The sequence below is a fragment of the Dama dama genome, chromosome 5 (assembly GCF_033118175.1).
Source record: "Dama dama isolate Ldn47 chromosome 5, ASM3311817v1, whole genome shotgun sequence".
Classification (NCBI taxonomy): Eukaryota; Metazoa; Chordata; class Mammalia; order Artiodactyla; family Cervidae; genus Dama; species Dama dama.
Genome location: NC_083685.1, coordinates 6,932,528 through 6,955,213, shown reverse-complemented (window position 1 = coordinate 6,955,213; position 22,686 = coordinate 6,932,528). Strand labels below are relative to the sequence as shown.

Here is a 22,686-nt window from a genome sequence, read left to right as displayed (position 1 = left end):
CTTCCACCCCAACCAAGAGATAACCTGGGAACGAAGAAGAACAGTACAAAAAGATGGAGCAAAAGGAACTGGGGTGGGGAGGGAGGGAAGCTGGGGAGGGGAGCACTGTGGGCTGGCTGGGGGCGGGGGTGTGGAGCTGGAGGCTGCAGACCCGGATTGAAGTCTCAACTCTAGCCAGGCTGTCAAAGATCTCAAACACCATATAAACATCTCTGCCGCAAGCAGTCTCGCCCCATAACGATCACCCACAAGGCTGTTTTGCCATGAAAGATAAAATCACATGCTGATAGTTACATGACAAGAGAAAATGACAACGTATTAGTTTCTGCAGGTCCTTCCTTGGGTGAGCTAATCTAAGCCAGATTCCGTTATAATTTTCACTGTGTTCAAGACACATGAGCAATCAAGTAACCATCCCTTTTTTGGGGGGATAGAAGGAGCCTGATTCTTCTTTTGCCTCTCTCTCTTTTTTTCTAATTGAAGTACAGTTGATTTACAATGTCGTGTTAGTTTCTGGCATACAGCAAAGTGATTCACTTATATGTATATGTTATATAATATTCTTTTTCACATTCTTTTACTATGGTTTATTACAGGATATTGAATATAGTTCCCTGTGCTATACAGTAGGTATATACTACAGGTATAAGCCCTGTTGCTTATTTTTTTTTTTTCCTGTTGCTTATTTTATATATAGTAGCTTGTTTCTGCTAATCCCAAACTCTTAATTTATCCCTCCCGTTTCCCCTTTGGTAATCATGCTTATTTTCTATGACTGTGAGTCTGTTTCTGTTTCCCAGGTTCATCCGTGTCATAGTTTAGATTCCACATACAAGTGATATCCTATGATGTTTGTCTTTCTCTGTCTGACTTACTTCACTTACTATGATCATATCTAGGTCTAACTGGGTTGCTGCAAATGGCATCATTTCATTCTTTTTCATGGCTGAGTAGTATTCCACTGTATACATGTGCCGCATCTTTTTCATCCATCCATCTATTGACGGACACTTAAGTTGCCTCCACGTCTTGGGTACTGTGAACGGCGCTACTGTGAACGTGGTCCCCAGTGTCCAATACTATGATAAATCTGGTAAGGATGGCAGGAGGAAGCAAACCACTGTATCTAAACTAGCTAAAGACCCATCGTTAACGCTCTCAGAGGCTGCTGTGAATCAGCAGCTGCCGCTTTCCTATGAGCCACGGCTCGGTACCCTTTTGGTTTGACAGGTGGGAGGGATGACTGCTCAAGAGGATCTGCAGAAACTGATATGTTATCATTTCCTAGTATAATGAAACCAAAACTGTCAATCAACCAGTTATTTCATCTTTCACAGCAAAATACTTGCTGCAGAGATGTTTATGGCAAAGAAACCCAACCTGATCAAACATGTGTCTGGCCTCTGCCACAACCCTCGTGCCTCCAGGACTTTATGGGACAATCACATAGACGCATCCCAGAAAAGGGATGGAAGCCATGCTTAACACGAGTCAGTAAGCAAAGTGTTCCAGAATGGGAGATGTTAAACAGAATATGGTGATTCTGTGGTGGAATATTATACAGCCATTCAAAGTTATGTTACTGCAGAGTGCTGGGGGCTCATGGCCAAGCGTCCCAGATACAAGGTGAAAAAAGTCTACAGAGGAACCTGCCGAGCAGGACTCTGGTTTTATTCCCTGACCAAGGACCAGCAGGCCACAGATCAAAATCTGGGGTGGAGGGGTGAGGGGTGGATTATGGGTGGCTTTCCTTTCCTGTTTTATGTACGTTCCCAACTTCCTGCCATCAGGATGTGTTCCCTTGGTCATCTGATGTTGTGTCAGGATGATGTACAAAATCCCAGCTCCAGCACCAGCTGGCCAGGGTATCCAGTCCGTGGGCACTTCGCTGCCAGGAAGAGAGCTGGTGAGCTCTGCTCAGGGCTCCGGAGCTCCCAGGGACAGGGCCTGGGAGGGCCCAGAAGTTAGAGAAATAGGAGGCGTCGTCCCAGGAAGAACCACTCTTCCACTGGGCTTTTAGGGATGCTTGCACCTGAGCAGGATGGAGGCATGGGAATGGCACACTCTGGCCCTGCCCTGTCCCAGGGTCTCAGGAGACGGAAGAGGGTCCCAGTCACAGAGAGCTTGAGAGAACAGGCCCTGGAGTCCAACAGGCGTGACTCTGAACCCTGGCACCACCTCTTGCTGGGCCAGTAACTTTCCTGAGATTCTGCTTTCTGATCTATGAAATGCAGTTAAGAGCAGTTCCTATGTCTGAGTTTGCTGTAAAGATGAGGGCAATAATGATGGTTGGGGGCTTAACTCAGTGCTGGCCACACAGCAGGTGCTCAATAAGAGAGCAAAGGCGAGGCCAGGGGGGATGCCACCAAAGGCGAGATCAACACTAAAAGGAAGATGATGGGGATAACAGCACCTAGGAGGTACCACCCCATCTGATGTTCACACTGAACATAGGTGGACGGATTCTGTCTGCCCCCACTACCGACGAGGAAACGGAAGCACAGAGGTTGAATCCCCTGCTCAAGGCCACACAGCTAAAAAGGCTTGAACCCAGACGGCCAGGTCCCAGAATCTGTCCTCTCAACCTTTACCGACAATAGCTGACTAAGCAAAGCCCATGGACATGGGGAGGAGGGACTGCCCCCTTTTGGAGGGGGGATAATAAAACCGAGGTTTCAGAGAGGACCAGCAACTTGCTCAACGCAACAGAGCTACCGGGAGGGAGATGGGGTTCAAAGCTCTGCTCTTAACCACTGGTCGTCTCAGATCTCTGTTACAACAGAGAAGGCTCAGAAAGGCATAGCGACCAGCCCCAGGCCACACAGCAGAAGGCAGGGGCTCCACTCACTTGGACAGAGAGACGCCGCCCGGCTTGCCGATGAGGTCCTCATGGTGGAGGACAGCGTCACTCCAGGCGATGCCCAGGAAGTCGAGGATGAGCTTAAGGGAGCGCCGGGGGTGCAGCACCAGCTGCTCGTAGTACACGGGCAGGCACTTGTCCTTGCCCACCTCCATGCACTGCGCGTACATCACCTCGATGGCCTTGTTCCACTTGGTGAGGCAGTCGCGGTAGCTGCTGAGGTCGAAGCCAGCGATGGTGACCTTGCGGGTGATCATGGAGTGCACGGAGGCCCGGCCGTCGCGCACCATGAGCAGGAACTTGGAGTTGGGGAAGAGGCGCGACAGGTAGACGGAAGACTTGAGCGTGAAGGGGTCCTTGTTGCAGAGGACGCGGGCCGGCTCCCCGTGCTTGGCGATCACCTCCAGGATGAAGGCCTGCATGGCGGCGTCCAGCACCTCGTCCGTCACGCCCGCCTCGTCCAGCCGCAGCTTCTCCCGGCCCGACTTGGACCAGGCCTGGCGCATGGCCAGCACGCGCGGGATGATGCGGGTCTCCTCGCCGCAGCGCACCTCGGGGTGCGCGTCCAGCATGGCGCGCATCAGCGTGGTGCCGCTCCGGGGCACGCCCCCGACGAAGATGAGCGGCATGGCCTTGCCGTAGCGGTACTCCACGCGGTCCGCGCCCACCATCACCAGCTCCTCCTGCTCGGGCCGCATGGTCCGCCGGGGGCCCCGCGGGCCCCCCAGCACCGCCCGGCACTCCAGCACCCGCTGCCCCAGGTGGACGGCCAGCACCAGGGCCAGGGCCAGGCCGGCTGCCAGCAGCGCCCTCCGCACGGACAGGCGCATGCTGGGCCCGGGGCGGGGGGCGCGCTTCAGGGGCAGGCGGGCGGGAGCCGCGTGGCGCTCACATCTGCGGAGACAGAGGGACACGGGGGGCTGGGGGGCGGTCAGGGAGGCCGGCGGCGTGCCGGCGCTTCGCCATCCAGACCCCAACAACAGCCCGCGAGGATGCCAACGACACCCACAGCAGGACAGTTTGATGAGCCCGGTGCTGCGTGGGGCAGGCCCTCCCTCTTAACTCCCAAGATCCAACAACCCTCAGGGGAGTCTCTATTATTACCCCCACCCAAGCCCTGGGTTCAAATCCCTCCTCCCCACTTCCTAGCTGGGGGACCCTGCCCAGTCCCGGTAACCATTCAAGGGCCTCAGTTTCCCCATCTGATAAATGGCAAATGAGTGACAGTAGCTGGGTCCTACCGGACTCTGCAACCCCACCTACTATAGCCAGGCAGGTTCCTCTGTCCATGGGATTCTCCGGGCAAGAACAAATGGAAAGAGGAATCATTCTTTTAAAAATAGACTTTCTTGAAAGACATTTACGTGAAATTCTTCAAAATGTGAAAATAATAAAAGCACTAGAATATCACATTTCAGGAGCACAGTCATTTGATAAGGAAGATTCCCGGTTTTGCCTGTTTTTACTCACAGCTGTCTTCTCAGCCCCTAGCGTAGTGCCTGGCTCCTAGTGGGTGCCCAGTAAATATTTATGGAACGTGCCTGGGTGGAATGAGCAGGGCCGGAGTAGAGTGAGTGATAGGAAGTGATATCAGTAGAGACAGGAGGAAGCCAAGGTACAGAGGGGTTATTCAGTCACCCGGCTGGGAAGCGGCCAAGCTGCGGTCCATGATCGGGACCCAGGGCAGGGGTTAGGAGCCGGGTCTGTGTCTGCTCTGAGCAACCGCGTCTGCCTGTGCAGGAGATGCTTTTCAGAAGCTGCAAAATATCCTGGGGCCTGGGCTTCTTCCAGAATCGCTGTCCATTCATTCAGCCTTCCCTCAGTCAATGCTTAGGAAACAATGAAAGGTGCCAGGCTAGAGGCCGGAGACAGGACAGTGGACGAGAAGGCAGGGCCTCTGGCCTCAAGGGGCCTATGTCCTAGCTGTGGATGGAGATGATTCACAAGCTCCGGCCAGACTGGGATACCGGCTTGCAAGGAAGTGAGCTGGACACCATGAGAGGGATCAAGAAGGGGCAGGAGGAGGAGGTCAAGGAGGACTTCTTGGAGGAAGTGACATTCAAGCCGAGACCCAGATGAGCAGCTGGCTGTGTGAAGATGTGGGGGTGGGGGGGCTCCAGGCAGAGGGAACAGAGAGAGCAAAACTCCAGGATGGGGGAGGATTTAGGGTGCTCAAGAACCTATGAGGGGAGGCTGCTGGGGCCGGAGGGGAGGGAGGGAGGAGATGGGGAAGGAGCTGGACTTACTCTCAGGGCAACCCCTGCGGAGAGGGCCTGCAGGGGTGAGAACGGAGACAGGGAGGTCAGTCAGGAGGGCCCTGTCTGCATTCCAGGGAGACTCAGGGACGTGTAGACTGTGGGGCTGATGTGGGAACAGGGGTAGGGAATGATATGGGACCTGAACCTAGCTCCTTACCCCTTGTAAATGTCACTATGAAAGTTGATCAGACCCAATGCCAATTCTTTAGGTTAGGCACTGGTCTTGAAAAGAAGGGGTCCACCCAGCCCAGTCCCTCCCCCTTCTCCAGTCACTCAAATGTCACATCTACCCTCCTCCCCCATTCACTCTCAAGGTCCTTTGATTATGCAACCTCAGCAAAGAAGGTGCAGACTCAGATGCTGGAGAGGCAGCCCTCCTCCAGCCAGCCCAGCTCTTCTCTGCGTCGCCCCCACTGGGTTTCAGAGCCTCTGTTTCCTCCCTCACCTCTTTCTAGAATCCAAGTGAAGCTGGAGGCCTCTGGGCATTCGAGGAATCAGACAGACCTGGGTTCAGATCCCAGCTCTGCCACTTCCTCTGTGGCTGTGTGAGCTTGGGCAACAGACTCCACCTCTCTGAGCCTCATCTGTAAAATGGGTCTAAGAGCGTCCACCTCGAAGGGCTGAACACTAAACAGCCTCTAAGAACTTAAGAATGTGCCCAGCACATAGGGAGCATTTGAAAGCGTATTAGCCATGATCACTGGTTATCCATTCATTCCAACATTTCATGAGTTCCTACTGTGTGCAGGAGTCGGGCTACAGAGCTAAGAGACACAGACTCAGCTCTTCAAGTCTACTTGGACTGTGGACTCACATCAGGTAGGGGGTGATGGGCTGCCTGTAGGAGGCAGCCTTCCTGCCAAGTTAAGAGCAATGGACAGGTGGTGTTTTGAATAGCTGGGTGAAGAGAGAGAAGGGAACAGCTAGGGCAAAGTCACAGGCAGGAGAGAATCTGGTATGACGGGAGGTGGGGTGGGGTTTGGGGCGGGTGTTCAGCCAAAACCACTCAAGGCCCGGTGTGCAGCTGGACCAATCCTCCCACAAGGGCTTGGATTACCTGGGGCCCCTCAGGCCGGAGCAGGTGGAAAACAAACATCAAAACTGAAAAAAAAAACACCATTTCAGGCCTGGGGTCGAAACTGCTGAGAGGCCCTGGCATTTCCTGGCCATGTGGCTTTGGGAGAGTCACTTCCCCCATCTAAGCCACAGTTTCCTCAGCTGCAAAGAGGGGTGGGTCCACTGACCTCAAAGGCTGCCGTGAGGGTTCTAGAAGCAACTGACAAAGTGAAGATTAGTCTCATCTGGGGGTCGCTGGCTTCACTGAGCACTGGAAAATAGCTGGGGACCCTCTTCCAAGAAACATGAGCCTGCCGGAAATTGCTGGCAGTTCATGGGTACACTGGATTCAGAGTTGGGGTAGGGAAATCTAATGCCAGGGCTACTTTCTGGGCAGATGCAGGCTGGACAGGACACAAAGTCACTCAGAAATCCCTCCGAGGTGCCCTCAGCTTCATTAAGTGCTCAGTGAAATTCCCTCTGTAGCCCTGAGACTAGAAATCTGCCAGAGATGATTATTTCAGTGTCAATGGCCCTGGTGGAGTGTCAATCACACTTTAGCTAGAATTAGTGCAACCACTTTTTCTTCCCGACACTTGGTCGGGAGGGACAGACTGAAGCTTTGGGGAACAGAAGAGGGGGCGATTTAGGAAAGTGGTTTCCAGAAAAGACAGACACAGTGTGCCTGCCACTGTGAGTGTGTGTGTGTGTGCACGCATGCATATGTGTGCATGTGCGTCCTCTTGCGCTTACGTGTGGAGTTGGAAGTGATCTGGATACTAAATACCAGGGGGGAAGCCTGTATGAAGGGACAGACAGAATTTTTAAATTGTTATCAACTCCCAAGTTTTGCTTAATGCTGAGCATTCATCCGGCTATAGCGCTTTAAAACAAAGCCCTGAGTTGTGTATTTTTTACACTTACTGAGCACATCCTCAGCTAAAGTTTATTCCATGCATCACCTAGAGGGATCCCCTCTGCCACCTCTGGGCTGAGCATGCCTCCTGCTCGGCAAGCAGCTCAGAAAGGGGAGGCCACTTGCCTGAGACGGGTCAGGGTCAGATCAGGCGCTGAGGCTGAGCTGTTCACGGTCCTCAGAGAGGACCCAGCAAGGGGCTCGTCTCTGGGCTCATCTCTGCCACCGGGAGAAAACAGCTCAAAGTGGGCAGGTTAGACATGAGCAGGAGACAGCAAAGACCAGCAGGGCAGCTTGAGAAGCAAAGGCAGGGTGACTTGGCAGAGAGAAAGCCGCTGGGAACCTAAGAGCAGGAGGTAGCTTCCTAACCACCCAGAACCACAGACCCCATCCACTCCAGGAGGGGTCAGCGTGCCCAGCCCAGGGAACCAGGCCTGCCCTCCACCCCCCATCACGCAGCCAAACTCCGTTGAGGGCAGTGAAGTTGGTGGCTAAGAGCCTCAGACTTGGAGTCCTACAGCCCCAGGTTCAAATCCAGCCCCTGCCACTTGGAGCTGGACAGCCGGATGAGGGACCTCAGCCCTCTGAGCTTTGGCTTTCTCCTCCAGCAAAAGCGGGCTGATAAGAACCTTTTCTCGGGGAGCTATTATGAGATGTGGGGAGCTTTTGTGTGAGGGGCTGAGAAAGCATGCCAAGAATGCTGGTGGGGGACACCGGGTGCGGGGGGTGGGTGTTTAGATTCTGGCTGCGCCTTGAACTGGCTCAGTGATGCTGGGTAAGTCCCGGCCCGCCCAGCAGTAAAAGTTCCCTAAGCAATGAGGCCCCTCTCCACTCTGCTTGGTCAGGCACTGGGTTTCTGACAGACAGTAACCTGGTAGAGTCTGATCAGCTGCCCGATCATGGAGGCTGGGCCGTGGGGGTGCCGAGGGTTTTCTCAGGGGAAGCCGGTACTCTGGGGTCCCTTGGGGGAGCACTCACCTTCCCTGGACACACTCATCCCTAGGCTCTGCTGCTCGTGGCTGCTCGCCAGGACGGTCCACCAGCTGAGCCCTGTGGAAGCAGAGGAGATGCTGCGTTAGGCATGTGTGCTGCGGGGAGGGGCTGGGCCCCCCAGAGGGGCGGAGGAAGGGTGCTGGGCTTCACCCCACAGTGATCTGGGGCAGCGGGGAACACCCTGGCAAATGAGCAGCAGAGCAGGGAGAGGCCCCCTTAGGCCAAGATGTTGAAGGTGTCTAAATTCACCGATTCAGCTAGGGAATGAACTGGCCCACTTCTCAGGCAGCAAGGTGTGGGCTGAGAATCTGAGCAGCAGGTGGTCTCTGCCTATCAGGCCCTCCCTTCTTCCAGCCCAAGGGCCTTGGACTTCAGGAAAAGAAAATATCACAAGATGCAACCACCGCCACCACTATCCTACCTCTATTCACCACCTGGGGCTGCTGGGTACGGTCGAACAGGCTGTGCACTGCCCAACTCCAAAGGGCACTGCGTGCCCAGTCTATGATACGGCGCCCCCTGGAGTTGAACAATGCCTTGCTCTCTTGTGCCTGACTCTCTGCAATCCTGTGATCCTATGTGAGTACCTTGTGCCATTTAATCCCCCAACGAGGGGGGATTGATGCTCCCAAACAAATCATGCTCCCAAAGTTGGGAGGATGATGCTCCCAACTTTGTAAAGTGAGAAAATGACAGCCAGAGGAAGAGCAACTGACTCGGGGAACCAGGGTCACCATCCAGGTCTCTGAGACTCTGACGCCCAGCTCTTAACTGCATTAAAGGAATAGGGCCATGAACTCCATGGGGGTCTGGGGTGAAGCCTGGCTGACATGGAAACAAGGGAAGCCTGTTTTACAACTCACTGCTGTATCATTTGGGGGGACAGGGGGGAGGCGGATTGTTAGTCCAATTCTCACCTCCTCCCATTTTACAGATGGGAAAACTGAGGCTTGGGAGCAGCTATTACTTCATAGACTCACTTCTCTCTGCTTAGTCCCATCCCAGGAGGCGGGGACTGAGGGAAGAGAGTTGGTAGTGGTTAAGGATGCAGCTCTGGAGTTGGATGACTCTCTGACTAGGTAGACTGTTGTTTTTCTGAGCCTCAGTTTTCCTTTTCTGTAAAATGGGCTGTTAGGAGGTTCCAACAGGGTAATAGCAAATACTCAAAAACCTCAGCAATTATTAAAACACTGGGAATAGGCTGTTACTCTGTTCTAGGGGTCCTATCTCTCTTCCCATTCACTTACACTTTGCTTCTACATTTTTTTTTTCTTATCCCTGAAACACCAACCTGATTAGTGTATCTAAACCCAGGAGGATGGTTCCCAGACCCTTCCCCTCCTCCCAGCTACTGAACACACAGGCCTGGTGTTCCGGAGGCATGGACAGCCAGTGAAGAGAGGCCTGGCTCTTGGAACAACAACAACAACAAAAACACCATTAGGGACCAGGGCCCTTGAAGCTCTTCCGGAGACCAGATGGCTCCGGCCCAGCTGCCCTCAGGCAGCCCTTGAAATGCCAAGAGAGCTTGAGAGACCTGCCGGGAGGGCAGCTCCCACGGCCCCCTTCAGGGTGGGGGGACGGGCCATCAGGGCCTGAAGAGCTGCGACTCCAACATGACGCTCTAGCCACAGGTCAGGATTTAAGTTTAAGTTAAAATTAAATAAAATTTAAAATTCAGCTACTTATTGACACCGGTCACATTTCCAGAGCCCAGAGGCCCCCTGGGGGCTACCATACTGGCCACAGCGATTTAGGATGGGGTCAGCACGTGTGACCCTTGAGCCAAATCTACCCATCAGCCTGTTTTGTGAGGCCTGTGAGCAAGGAGTGATTTTGACTTTTTTTTTTAAGGGAAAGAGGAGGAAGAGGATGAGTTGGGAGGGGAGAGGAGAAGCAGCAGCAACAAGAAAAACTGTTCTGCAAAACCTGGAATATTTACTATCTGGTCATTTTTAAAAAAGGGTTTCCCAGGTGGTGCAAGTGGTAAGGAACCCGCCTGCCAAGGCAGAAGACCTAACAGACGTGTGTTCGATCCCTGGGTTGGGAAGAGCCCCTGGAGGAGGGTAAGGGAACCCACTCCAGTATTCTTGCCTGGAGAATCCCATGGACAGGGAGCCTGGGGGGCTACAGTCCATGGAGCTGCAAAGAGCTGGACATGACTGAGTGACTTGCACGCATGCACACATGCATTTATAGAAACAGCTTGCAGGTCCCTGAGTTAGACCACTCCTATCATTCACCCAAAGTCAGTCCCCTACCCATAAAGGAATTCCATTCCCAGTATGCAATCAAAAGTCCAACCAAGTTAGCCTAGGTATCCCAACTCACAATCAGCTATACCACTGCTGCTTTTCTGCTTGCGTCCAGACATCCTGGGCTTGAAATAAAGATGCTGCACCCGTGTACTCCGGACAGTACTCAACAGTAAACATAAGCAACACCATTCCTAAAGGATGCCACATGCGTCAATGTGCGCCAGACACTAACTTAAGCGGCTGGACACGCAAACACAGTTCACATCGCTGAAAGCGCGCAGCGTGGAAGTTCGCTGTAGCGGACTTGCCGTTGGAATGCAGACTCAGCAGACACAGTGAGGGCTTCCTTGGTGGCTCAGCGGTGAAGAATCCGCCCGCCAGTGCAGGAGACAGAGGTTCTGATCTGGGAAGATCCCACATGCTGCGGAGCAACTAAGTCCGTGGGCCACAACTACTGAGCCTGTGCTCTAGAGCCCACATGCCGCAACTACGGAGGTCGTGCATCTAGAGCCTGTGCTCCTCAACAAAAAAGCCACTGTGATGAGAAGCCTGCACCCCGCAAGGAAGGGTGGTCCCCCGCTCACCGCAACTAAAGAAAAGCCCTCGCAGCAGCAAAGACCCAGCACAGCCAAAGATAAATAAATAAAATTATATATATATATATATATAAAGAAGACACATGAGAGGGGTGGGGAGGAGTCAAAGAGCCCTCCTTTTCTTGTAGGAAGAACATCAGAATTTATTGAGCGCCACTGTATACCTAACACCAGACCAAGGGCTTTCCACGCCTCTACCTCATTTTAGCCTCCCAACAGCTCGGTGGCAGAGTGGAGCGGGGAGGGTGTTCTCCAATTTACGATGCCAAAGGCCCATGGGGGCGCAGGGTAAGCACAACTACAGCAAAAAGCAAATCCGCCAAATCAATCGAACCAATGAGCAAACACCAACTCCGGGTAAGAACACGGGGGCGGTAGGCGATCGTGTTTTTCCCCGAACACACACTTCCATGGTCTTGTTCTACGGTCTTGATCTACAGAATAATAAAACAACCAGTATTTTCTTGAATCCTAAGCCAGCCACGGTAGGGGGTCAGATTGAAGGGGCTGCAATCCTGGCTCCACCAGTTACTGGTGGTGTGACCTTGGCCAGTCACTTAACGTCTCTGAGCCTCAGTTTCCTCATCTGTAAAATGGGGACGACAACAAGACCTCCCAGGAGGCTCACGTGAGGCACCCGGGCCCTTGAAAAGTGGCCAGTGTAAACGTGGAAGTAGCCTCATAGGAGTCCTGGGAGGTATAAATAAGTTAGAAATTGTTAGAACAGAAGCTGGCACATAGTCTGGCACATAGAAAGTGTGCTTTACGAAGAGGGAAAGCCAGTTTCTAAATCTGGCTCTGTCTTCATGATGGGGTCACAACACGGGGCAGCAGTGAGGATGACTTCACATCAGTCTCTTTCCACTGACCCATGGGCTGCCCTGAGTGACCACCGGAAGCAAGGGGAGGGGGCGGTGACGGACCATCTTCAAGACGCCCTCAGACCTGCACTCATTCATTCCACAAATGTTTACTGAGCACCTACTATGCTTGGAAGTACAGTTGCAACACATCAGGGGCGGCAGCCCAGGGCCCCTGCCCTCACGGAGATGATACTTTGGCAGGAGCCAGGAAACCAGCATGCCAGATAACTACATCTGTGATTGTGATAAACAGTCAGAAGGTAATAACAGAGGTTGGGGGGCGGGGGTGGGGGGGAAGACGTGCCCTAAGGTGCCAGACTCAGCAGGATTTCACCAAAGCTCAGCAGATCAAGAGGTTACCAAACTGGGGGAGTGGGGAGGGCTGGAGCACCGGACACCAGCTCAGGGGGCAGGTCATGGCACTTGTAAGAGAAGACTTGGGGGGTACCTGGTACCCCCGTGCCGGAGCTCAGCCATCAGCCTTGCAAGCCCTCTCTGTGGGAACCAGCTCCCAAGCATTCCATCACCATGGAGACCACCTACCCCTCTGGGGCCCACTGACCTTGCCACCCCAAGCCTCCAGGGAGATTTGGGGAGATTGGGGAAGATTGGGGCTCCCCCTTCAGGATCCCTGGGGATCAGAGACCTCTGACCTGCTCTGAATGGAAGCCAGTCAAGAAGAGCCTGCCAGAATCCAGTGGGGTGAGAGCAAGAGGCGAAAAGGGTAATTCTGAGGCTTTAAGGGGTGAGGCCTGAGCGTTAGAAACACGAGGGGTGATTCAAGAAAGAAGAAAAGGCAGGCAGGTGAGCAGCCTTAGAAATATCAGCTCATACTTCTCAAGCCCTTCCTGTACGCCAGGTATTGAGCTGAGAGCTCTACACACATCACGGAATTTTTGTCCTCACTAGCCCTGTCCATGAGCCCATCTGACTCTCCCGTATTAACCATCTCTTCACTGATCCTCAGAGAGGTGAGTTCATCTGGCCAAGCCACACAGCTGGTTAGCACAGGAGCTAACAGGAAAACCCAAAGCTCTCTCCAGAGCCCATGCTTCTAGACCTGAGTTTCCTCATTCATTCCACAAATGTTTACTGAGCTTTGCATTTTTTTTTTACCTTAAACGATCAAAGCAGGGCCCACGCCTGCCACCCTGCCTCAAACTTGGAGGTCCAGTTCAGCACCCTGTTGGCACAAGCTCAGGGTGGGGGTCACATCCCGGCTCTTGCACCCAGAGGTTGGGAGTCCTGGGTTGATCCAGCTTGTGGAGCCTCAGTACTGCCATCTGAGAAATGGGGGTTAACACCTGGAACGAACAGTCACGAGGAATTCCTTAACATCACCGCACCCAGCACGCATGTACAAAAACGCTAGCACTGACTATGATCACTGTCATCACGGCACGGGAAGGAAGACTGGAGGGAACCTGAAGAAAAACAGACCAGTGGTTTGGCAAGGCGGGGTTGGCAAACTTCTGTGAAGGGCCAGGAAAGCCAATGATTTCGGCCCCGTGGGCCAGAGGGTCTGTCAGGGCTTGACAGACCACTCGGCCTCTGCACTATGAAAGCAGCCAGCAGAATACACGTGGCTGGGTTCCAGGCGAGACTATTTACAGCATCAGGCGGCGACCTTGACGTGTCCCTCGGGCGATCGTGTGAGAAGGCCCGGCTCTGTCTGAACTCCCAGGGAACTGGGACAAAAACACAAAACGCAGATGCAGTGGGTCACCGTGGAAGTTGGTGTATATTTGGGCTGGAACGGCCAGGGGGAGGACTCAGGCAGCCGGCCTCTGGTGAGAAAAATGGGCAACGCGGGAAAATATTTTATTTTTTAAAAGAAATGCACGCACGTATATGGGGTCATCCGCTGTCCGGTCTGTTGCCAAGTAAAGATTTACGGAGAGAGACCTGTGTGTGCCTGGCCCTTCGATGTGCATTTTGCCTCGAACAACAACCTGGAGAGTTGAGGGAGGCACTCTTATTAGCTCCAGTCGACAGAGGGGGAACCTGAGGCTCAGAGAGGTGAAGAGCTCAGGCAAAGGTCACACAGAGAGCAACAAGCTCAGCCTGCAGTGGAACCACCTCTGTCTGGTCCCAGAGGCCGAGCTTTTTAACCATCACCCCCAAAGCCCTACCCTGCTCAACACCCAGATGGGGACCAGGCGCGTCCACGGTCAGCTGCCTGGGGCAGTGACGGCTTGGCCTCCCGGCTCCCGGGCTGCAGCCTTGCCTCCAGCGTCTGGGGCGGCCTGGGCTCTGCTCTGTGCTTCCTGCTGGGGAACACCCGGCCCCGGCCTGATAAAGAGTATAAACAGGAAAGGGCCGGGGTGACCTTGCAGGGCCCAGGGCTTCCTGCGCCCGCACCGCACACACACACCTACACACCCACACCCAACCCTGTCTCCACTGCTCTGCCTGGAAGCGTCCAGAAGTAGGGGTGGGGAGTGGGAGGATGAGCAGGCCAGGTTCTGTGTCCCGGCTCTGGTGATTGCTAGCAATGCAGCGCTGGCTGGAGCAGAGGAAGCAGACAGCGGTTTACGCAACTGAGGCCTCAACTGGGCCTCAGCGGGCTCATCTGTGAACTGGGGATGCTGACAACCGCGCTGAGGATTAAACAAATGAACCCACGGCTCTGCGCTGTGTTACTGTACCACTGTTATTTCCTCCCTTTAAGGTGGCTCAAAACTTCCACGCATCAGAATTACCTGAAATTGTTAAAAGACAGGCTCCTGGGGCCTGTCCCCAAATAATCTGATTTGCAAATTATAGAGTTCTCGAGCTCTGCCCCTCCCCCTGCTCTACAAAACACTACATGGGGCACTGGATTCGGCATTTGAGGACTGTTGACTGGCCGGGCACTGGAATGGGCCATGTAGCGGCCAAGAGCCAGACAGGGCCAGGAGCAATCTAGGCTCACTTAGGAACCAAGTGCGGAGGAGTACAAGGAAACCATCATAGTGAGTCTGGCTAAGAAGACAAGGATGAAGATCAGTGACACAGTCACCTGCCCGGCGCAGTCAAATTAAATAAACAAACACAAATATTTAAAAAAAATTTTTAAAGAACATGATAACATAAAAAAAAAAAGAAGTGGGTGGAGGACAGTCAGAGAGCAGAGAGGGGATGACTTTGGCGCACACGCCCAGGGAAGCAGAACAAGGTGTCTACATCTCCCAACACCCCAGGGGTGCACCTGCCTCTGCTCCGGGCCCCTAGGGGTGTCCCCTCCTCTCCCCAGCTCTCAGTTTCCTCATCTGTAAAATGGATCCAGCAACTCTCACCAGCAAGGGCTGCGGTGAGGATTGAAGTGAGATGGAGGCTTACCCGTGAGAAGGTAAGAGCGGGTGATGCTGGCGCCCTTTGGTAATCATGGGTCCCATGCAAATCTGAGAGAAGGAAGTAGCCAGGGCGGGGGTGGGGGTGCGGGTGGGGGGGGGCGGTGAGAGGCTGGGGAAAGGAGGTCAGCAGGCTCCAGGCAGGCCAATCAAGGAGCTTGGGGTTTATCCTGAGGGCAGCAGGAAGTGGGGAGTGCTGGCGGGATTGAGGTCTGGGAGGGGGCAAGGGCTTTTTCTAGTGTAGGATGGCTTAGAAGGTGAGGGCGGGAGACCAGGTGAGAAGTGCTGGGGGACCCAGGGACCACCTCAGAGGAGACGCGATGGAGAACACAGTGGAGGAGGAGGCCCAGAGGCCAGATGGTCTAGGCCAGAGGAGGTGACTCGGAGACCCCAGTCTAGCCTCAGGCCAGGCAAACAGCTCATAGCCTTTCTTGCCCTGGGCCTCGCCTCATCGGCCTCTCTGTAAAATGAGACAAGAGGTCTGCATGGTAGGTAGGGCTGGGTGATGAGACTAGCGGGCTAGTTCCCTGGGCTGCAAAATTTACAGGGGCATCCCCAAACTGAGTATGCAGGATTGATAATATTTAAATGCAACATTTACAAATGCCAGTCATATGCAGAGACGTGGATGGACTGAGGGACTGACATACAGAGAGAGCAAAGTAAGACAGGAAGAGAGAAACATTAACACATGCATGTGGGATCTAGAAAAACGGTACAGATGATCTTATTTGCAAAGCAGAAATAGAGACACAGATGTAGAAAACAAATGTATGGACACCAAGAGGGGCGGAGGGGTGGGATGAACGGCTAGACTGGAACGGACACATCCACGCGTGTGCTCAGTCGTGTCTGACTCTGGGGCCCTGAGGACCGCAGCCCACCAGGCTCCTCTGTCCATGGGATTTCCCAGGCAAGAGTACTTGCAGTGGGTTGTCATTTCCTTCTCCAGGGGATCTTTCAGACCCAGGAATCAAACCCATGTCTCCTGCGACGCCTCACTGGCAGGCGGATTCTTTAGCACTGAGCCACACTACTATGTGTAAAATAGATAACCGCTGAGAACTGTGTGGCGCAGGGAACTCTATTCGGTGCTCTGAGGCGTCCTAAACGGGAAGGAAATCCACAAAAGCGGGGACATGTGAACGTGTGTGGCTGACTCACTTTTCTGTACAGCAGGAACTACCACAACACTCTAAAGTAACCATACTCCCAGTAAAAAAAAAAAACTGCCAGAAAAACACAATGACAAACAAAACATCACGTCTTTAAACAGGATAAATAATGGTGCTATGCTAAGGTGTATTAGAGCCTGAGGCAGAAGGAAAACACATCAGGAATACGAATCCTGTCTTTATTTAAAATGTTGACATGTTGTTCATCATGGATTTTTTTAAATCAGTTTAGAGTTTTTGGGGGGAGGGGTGTAATAGCTTTACCGAGATTGAATTCACATATCATACAATTCACCTATTTAAAGTGTATAATTCCATGGGTTTTAGTGCATTCACGGAGTCACGCAAACACCTCCACAATAAATTTTCGAGTATCTTCATCAGCCCAAGGGGAAGCCCTGCTCTCAAGCTACAACCCCAACCCCGTCCTCCCCCCAGCCCCTGGCAGCCGCTCTGTGACTTTTCCTCTTCTGAACCTTTCAGATAAATGGAAAAACATAATACAGGGTCTCTCGCTGCTTTACATTTAGCATAATGTTTTCAAGGTTCACCCATTAGTTTGGGTTTTTAAAATTTGCATTAAAACAGTACTCATCTTGATTGCTGAGCTTTGGGGCACTTCCTTAAATTCTGTACCCGAGTCCAGTCCCTCACATGCTTAATCTCAGACCTGGGTTTAGGGGATCCCTCCAGACCAAACCCAGGTTTCTGCAAACCCCAACTTGAGAGCACAGTTCTGTCCACAAAGCCCCCAGCCTGGACAGCAGAGGCTGCGAGGCGCCCCTTGAGGGAATCCACGTGGAATGGTGGAGTGGCTCCATTAAGCCACACTCCCCTGGGGCAACTCTAACTCCACTTGCCCCGAGAAACTCCACTGCGGACGTCTGCTCTCAGAGGAGCATTTATTGAACTCTGGCTGTATGCATCACAGGTCACCTCCCCACACACCAGGTTCGGCTGGCAGCCCCTTCATTCCCTTTCCTTGGACAGTCATGGCGCACCCCCCTCAACAAAACAGGGCCTCTGAGAACACAGGCGGCGAGGCACATGGCAGGGTGGCCCAGGGGTTAAAGGGCTCGGTGGAGAGCTGGGAAGGGCCTGGGGCCATGTCCAGCTCTGCCAAAGACAGGCCAGGAGATCTGGGACAGGTTAACGTCAACAGCCTCAGTTTTCCCATCTGTAAAGTGGGGCTGAACTGCCTGCCTCAGAGGGTTGCTGTGACAACCACTGAGGCAAGTGCTTCAGGCACGACCTGGCAGCAGGAGGATTTAAGTAAATGCCAGCTCTTAATTTGTCATCATCTCATCATCCCTAATTAGACACTAATTAAACATCCCACAGTACAACCATAACAGAAATGTATACGACTGTGAGAAAGAAGGATTCGTTATCCTGCAGGTGATCTGGGACATGATGTTCGGTCATAAAAAAGTTTATCTGATTCTATTCTGATAAGTATTTATGTTGAAAAAATATTCCAGAAAGGTAAGCCCTAAACTGCTAAGTGGAGCTTCATTTATTTCTCCTTTTCTCCCCTCTGAATTTTCTAACTATTCTACAGCAGATATATATTAATGGTGTGATATAAAAGAATGGAAAAATGAAATTGGGGTGATTTCTAGGTTTACTGCGTAATATTGAGATTTTGAGCCTTGGAATGCTGAGCCGGCCCTGGAGAAAGCCCAGAGAAAGCCCAGAGAGGAGAGTCTGCCCAAGGTCACATAGCAAGGTCATGGGGCAGCCAGGCCTGGGTCTTGCTTTCCAGATACCCTGAGCCAGGCTCCTCTCTGCTGACTTCAGTCAGTTCAGTTCAGTCGCTCAGTCGTGTCCAACTCTTTGCAACCCCGTGGACTGCAGCACGCCAGGCCTCCCTGTCCATCACCACCTCCAGCAGTTTACTCAAACTCATGTCCACTGAGTCAGTGATGCCATCCAACCATCTCATCCTCCGTCGTCCCCTTCTCCTCCCGCCTTCAATCTTTCCCAGCATCAGGGTCTTTTCAAATGAGTCAGTTCTTCACATCAGGTGGCCAAAGTATTGGAGTTTCAGCTTCAGCATCAGTCCTTCCAATGAATATTCAGGACTGATCTCCTTTAGGATGGACTGGTTGGATCTCCTTGCAGTCCAAGGGACTCTCAAGAGTCTTCTCCAACACCGCAGTTCAAAAGCATCAATTCTTCGGCACTCAAGCTTTCTTTATAGTCCAACTCTCACATCCATACATGACCACTGGAAAAACCATAGCTTTGACTACGCGGACCTTTGTTGGCAAAGTAATGTGTATGCTTTTCAATATGCTGTCTAGGTTGGTCATAACTTTTCTTCCAAGGAGCTGGTTCATTCTCCTGTAAGAGGAGGTAGGCTGGCCCCCTGGTAAGCAGTCTGGCCCTGGGGTTTCCCTGATGGCTCAGGAGGACATGGGTCCGATCCCTGATCCAGGAAGATCCCACATGCAACTAAGCCTGTGTATGCCACAACTTCTGAGCCTGTGCTCTCGAGACCAGGAACCACAACTACTGAAGCCCCTGTGCCTTGGGCCCGTGATCTGCAGCAGGAGGAGCCCCCACAATACGAAGCCAGGTACCACAACTACAGAGTAGACCCCGCTCAAAGCCAACTAGAGAAAAAGCCCAAGCAGCAACAGAGACCCAGTGCAGCCAGATGTAAAATAAATAAATTAACTTTTCTTTTTTCCAAAAAGAGGCTGGCTCTGGAGTCAGGCTGCAGATCCTAGTGGCGCCACGAGCTACGTGACCTGGGGCAAGACACTTAACTTTCAAGAGCATCTGTCTCTTCCTCTATACGATAAGGCTCAGACATGCAGCAGTACCAGAGGGCTTTTGTAAAGAGTTAAAAAAGATAAGGCGAGTAAACTACGTTTTACCAAACAGTAGGTACTCTAAGGCCTTATTGTTATTATTACTATTACTATTACCAGTATTTGTCTTTGGAAGCTAGCAGTGTCACAGAGACTCTTCTGCAGGGCATGGAATGCTAACTCAACAGGTGCAGGAAGGAAATTTCAACTTGGGCACTAGGGAGCCATGGCAGGTGTTTGAGCAGCAGAGGAGCATGGGGCTGGCGGCCAGCGCCCACCTAGAGGGACCGTCTCTGCCAAGGGCCTCCATCGCAGGCTCCACGACCGTGGCAGTCCTCCCGGAGCTGCTCGGCCAAACCACAACTCCCACTGGCTACAGTCTTGCCGCCTCCAGCCGTGCCCACTTCCTGGGGCCAGCTGGGCTGGTGAACACCAAGTGATCAACAAGTCGGGGGGTGTGAGACAGCCCACACAGCCTCGTGTGTGATGACCAGGACGCCCAGAAGCCTGGAAGGGGCCACAGGGTGGCAGAGAAGGGCCCCTATATCACCGCCATGAAGACTGATTTCCAGTCAAGCCTAGCCCCTATTCTGCTGTGTGACCTTGGAAAAGTCCCTTTCCATCTCGGAGCTCAAGTGTGCCCATGTGCAAAGAAGATCCTAACTGCTCCGTATGATCAGGGGCTGCCAGGGGGATGCCACACAATAAATCAGCGGTGGTTTCCTCTCTGTCTGCTTCAGGTGGGAACTCTCACTAACTCCTTGCAACCCCGGAAGTGGGTCCTTGGACTATTCCTGTTTTTTAAGTTGACTTAATTACTCAGGTCAAAGTTACAACCTCTGTATTTAAAAATAACAGAGAATGGGACTTCCCTGGTGGTCCAGTGGCTAAGACTCCACGCTCCCAATGCAGGGAGCCCGGGTTCAATCCCTGTTTGGGGAATTAGATCTTGCATGTCACAATGAAGACCTGATGCAGTCAAATAAATAAAATAAATATTAAGAAAAACATACTAGAGAAGGATTAAGTCTCCTGGGAGCGAAATCTCCAATCCCGTCCTCTTCCCTCTTTAAAGAGGTAAACGCTGTCAATCATTGTGGTGAGGAACACCCCCCACACACACACCTGCTTTCTGTGAGGTTACAGCCAAAGTCACATCTGAATGGAAACCACACAGGGCCTGTCCCCCACTCTCCCAGACACCCATCCTTTCATGCTTCCATTCCCCCTTCCCTCCTTCCAGCCACACACTGTCCGACTGCACCGGTGGATCTCAGCTAGGGCTGATTTTGAGGGACCCAACAGCAATGTCTGGAGATAGAGTCTGGGCTGTCACGACTGGGGTCGTCGGACGCGTAGAGGCCAGGGATGCTCCAATGCCCAGCCCCAAGGGTCAGTAAAGCCAGGGCTGAGAGGCCCTGGATCACACGTATCCTGACACTGGCTCGGGTCACCCCAGCCCAGGTCGGGGAGACCCTCCTGCGTCAGCGTACAGAGTCTGTCATTCAGTACACCCTGCCTGCGCACCCACTGTGCACCCAGCCTGGCTCTGGTCCGGGGCCACGGGTTAACGACACAGGCGGAACCCCGGCACTCAGAGGCGGCTGCCGTCCTCCCAGGAGACAGACAGAGCAACGGGCAGGACCCCGAGAGGTCTCCCTCCTTTTAGCTGCTCCAGCGCATCCTGGGCAGGGATGGCTGACCGTTCATTATGCCAAAGCCTTCCTGATGGACACGGAGGCTGCTTTCACCTTAGACACAACGCACCCCATCACAAGAGAACGTGCCTCCCTTGCCTGTGACCGAGAGGCACCCCAACGCATCAGCAGGGTCCCCTGGAAGCCTGCTAGTCCCACCCCAGAGGTGCGGAATCAGAGTCTACATCTTATCCAGCCCCCAGGCATCCCGGGGCTTCCCAGGTGGCACAGGACCCGCCTGCTAATGCAGGAGATGTAGGAGATGGGGGTTCGATCCCTGGGTCAGGAAGAGCCCCTGGAGAAGGAAATGGCAACCCACTCCAGTATTCTTGCCTGGGAAATCCCATGGACAGAGGAACCCTGTGGGCTACAGGCTCACACAGAGCCAGACATGACTGACGTGAGCACACACACACACGCAGGTATCCCCACGCATATTCAAACCTGAGAAGCACGGCCCCACACTAAGTAGTTAGGTAAAAGCAGTCAGCTGGCTTGGGAGCCTCACATCCTGTTTCAGCAGAACGTGCCCTCCAAAGACCCTCCCGCCAGCGGTCTGCGATCCACCCGGCATACCCTGATGCGTCTGCACCAGCTTTGTATTGTCAGATGTTGCTGTTTTCCCTGAGTTGATGACTCTTCCCATTTTCCAGATGTGAAGACTGAGACCACATGGCCAGAACGCAGAGCGGGGTGTGGCTGATGATTTCTAAGGCCTCCCCCCACCTCTGGCTTTTCGGATCTGGCCACATCCTGGGCATGTTCTGTGCCAGCTTCCCGCCCAAGCACTCTGGCTCTCAGGAAGCGAAGCTGCTCACCTGGAAAAAGACAATGTCCTGCGGGAGGGAACTGGCTCTGGAAATGGGGGCGGGCGTGTCTGTAAGCACCACAGGGGAGGCTGCCATGTCCCCATTCATGTCCAGTCATCCAGGACAAAGGACCAGCTGGATCCTGGGGTCAGCCTGCCCTTTATGCACAGGAGCTGACTCCAGGGCTCTGGGACAAGAGCAACGACGGGGGCGGGCAGAGAGACAAGGAGTTGGGGGGAGGGGACCCCAGCCTTGCTCTCACTGGCTGTACACCTTAGCCTCAGTGTCCTCTCCTGAAAAGTGGGCTCACGCCCCTCACTGCAGAGAGCTGCCAGGAGGACGTGCAGACGCCACATGGAGCCCTGTCTTGGGCGGGTGCCTCACCGCTGCATTCAACTACCTCCCTCCTCATCACCCTCCCCATTTGACAGATGAGGAGACTGAGGCTCGGATAGGTGCTGCCCTGCCTGCCCTTCTCTGACACTGAGCTGTGACCACGGGAGCCTTAAACCTCACAAGGTGTCAGATGCTTCTTCGAAATCCTGCCTCTGCCGCCCTTGTGTGACCCCAGGCAAGCTGCTTCGCCTCTCTGAGCCTCAGTTTCCAAAGCTGTGAAATGGGGATGCAATGCAGAGATCGGAGACGGGAAGCTGCCTTGCAAACTGCGGAACGTACTGGACATTCCCTCCCCACCCCGGGCTCCAGGCTGTCCTCCCCAGGAAGGCCTGTCACCCGTGGGCAACTCCCTTCTCTCCTATGCTCTCCATATGACACGGGCGAGGCCAGCAAAGCTGGCGATCCCCCCGGGAGGGAAAGCCACTTGCTCACGGTCACACAGATGGTGAGCAGTGGAGAGCAGGGCCAGGCAGCACGTTGCAAGCGGTGCGGGGCTGGGGGAGAGCAGGCAGGGGTGTCCGACCTGAGTGTGGAGCGCAGGTAGCGGCCGGGCTGGGGCTGCCGGGTGCCCAGAGCCATGGCCACCGGGAGCAGGAGCACCCGAACTGGCTGAGGTCTCTCCTCCCGGCTCTCAGCGCTGAGGCCCCCGTGAAGGGTT

General features: G+C 53.6%; 1 protein-coding gene across 1 annotated transcript in view; it reads right to left on the bottom strand.

Moving 5' to 3' along the window:
• The window catches only part of TPST2 (tyrosylprotein sulfotransferase 2), a 52,613-nt gene that overhangs the window by 11,480 nt on the left and 18,447 nt on the right, over nucleotides 1-22,686 (bottom strand). The window contains exons 2-3 of the mRNA XM_061141653.1: nucleotides 8,069-8,140; nucleotides 2,849-3,754 (exon numbers count right to left, since the gene is read on the bottom strand). Coding sequence (XP_060997636.1) covers nucleotides 2,849-3,690 — 842 coding nt within the window. The 5' untranslated portion in view covers nucleotides 3,691-3,754; nucleotides 8,069-8,140. The remainder of the gene's footprint in view (nucleotides 1-2,848; nucleotides 3,755-8,068; nucleotides 8,141-22,686) is intronic.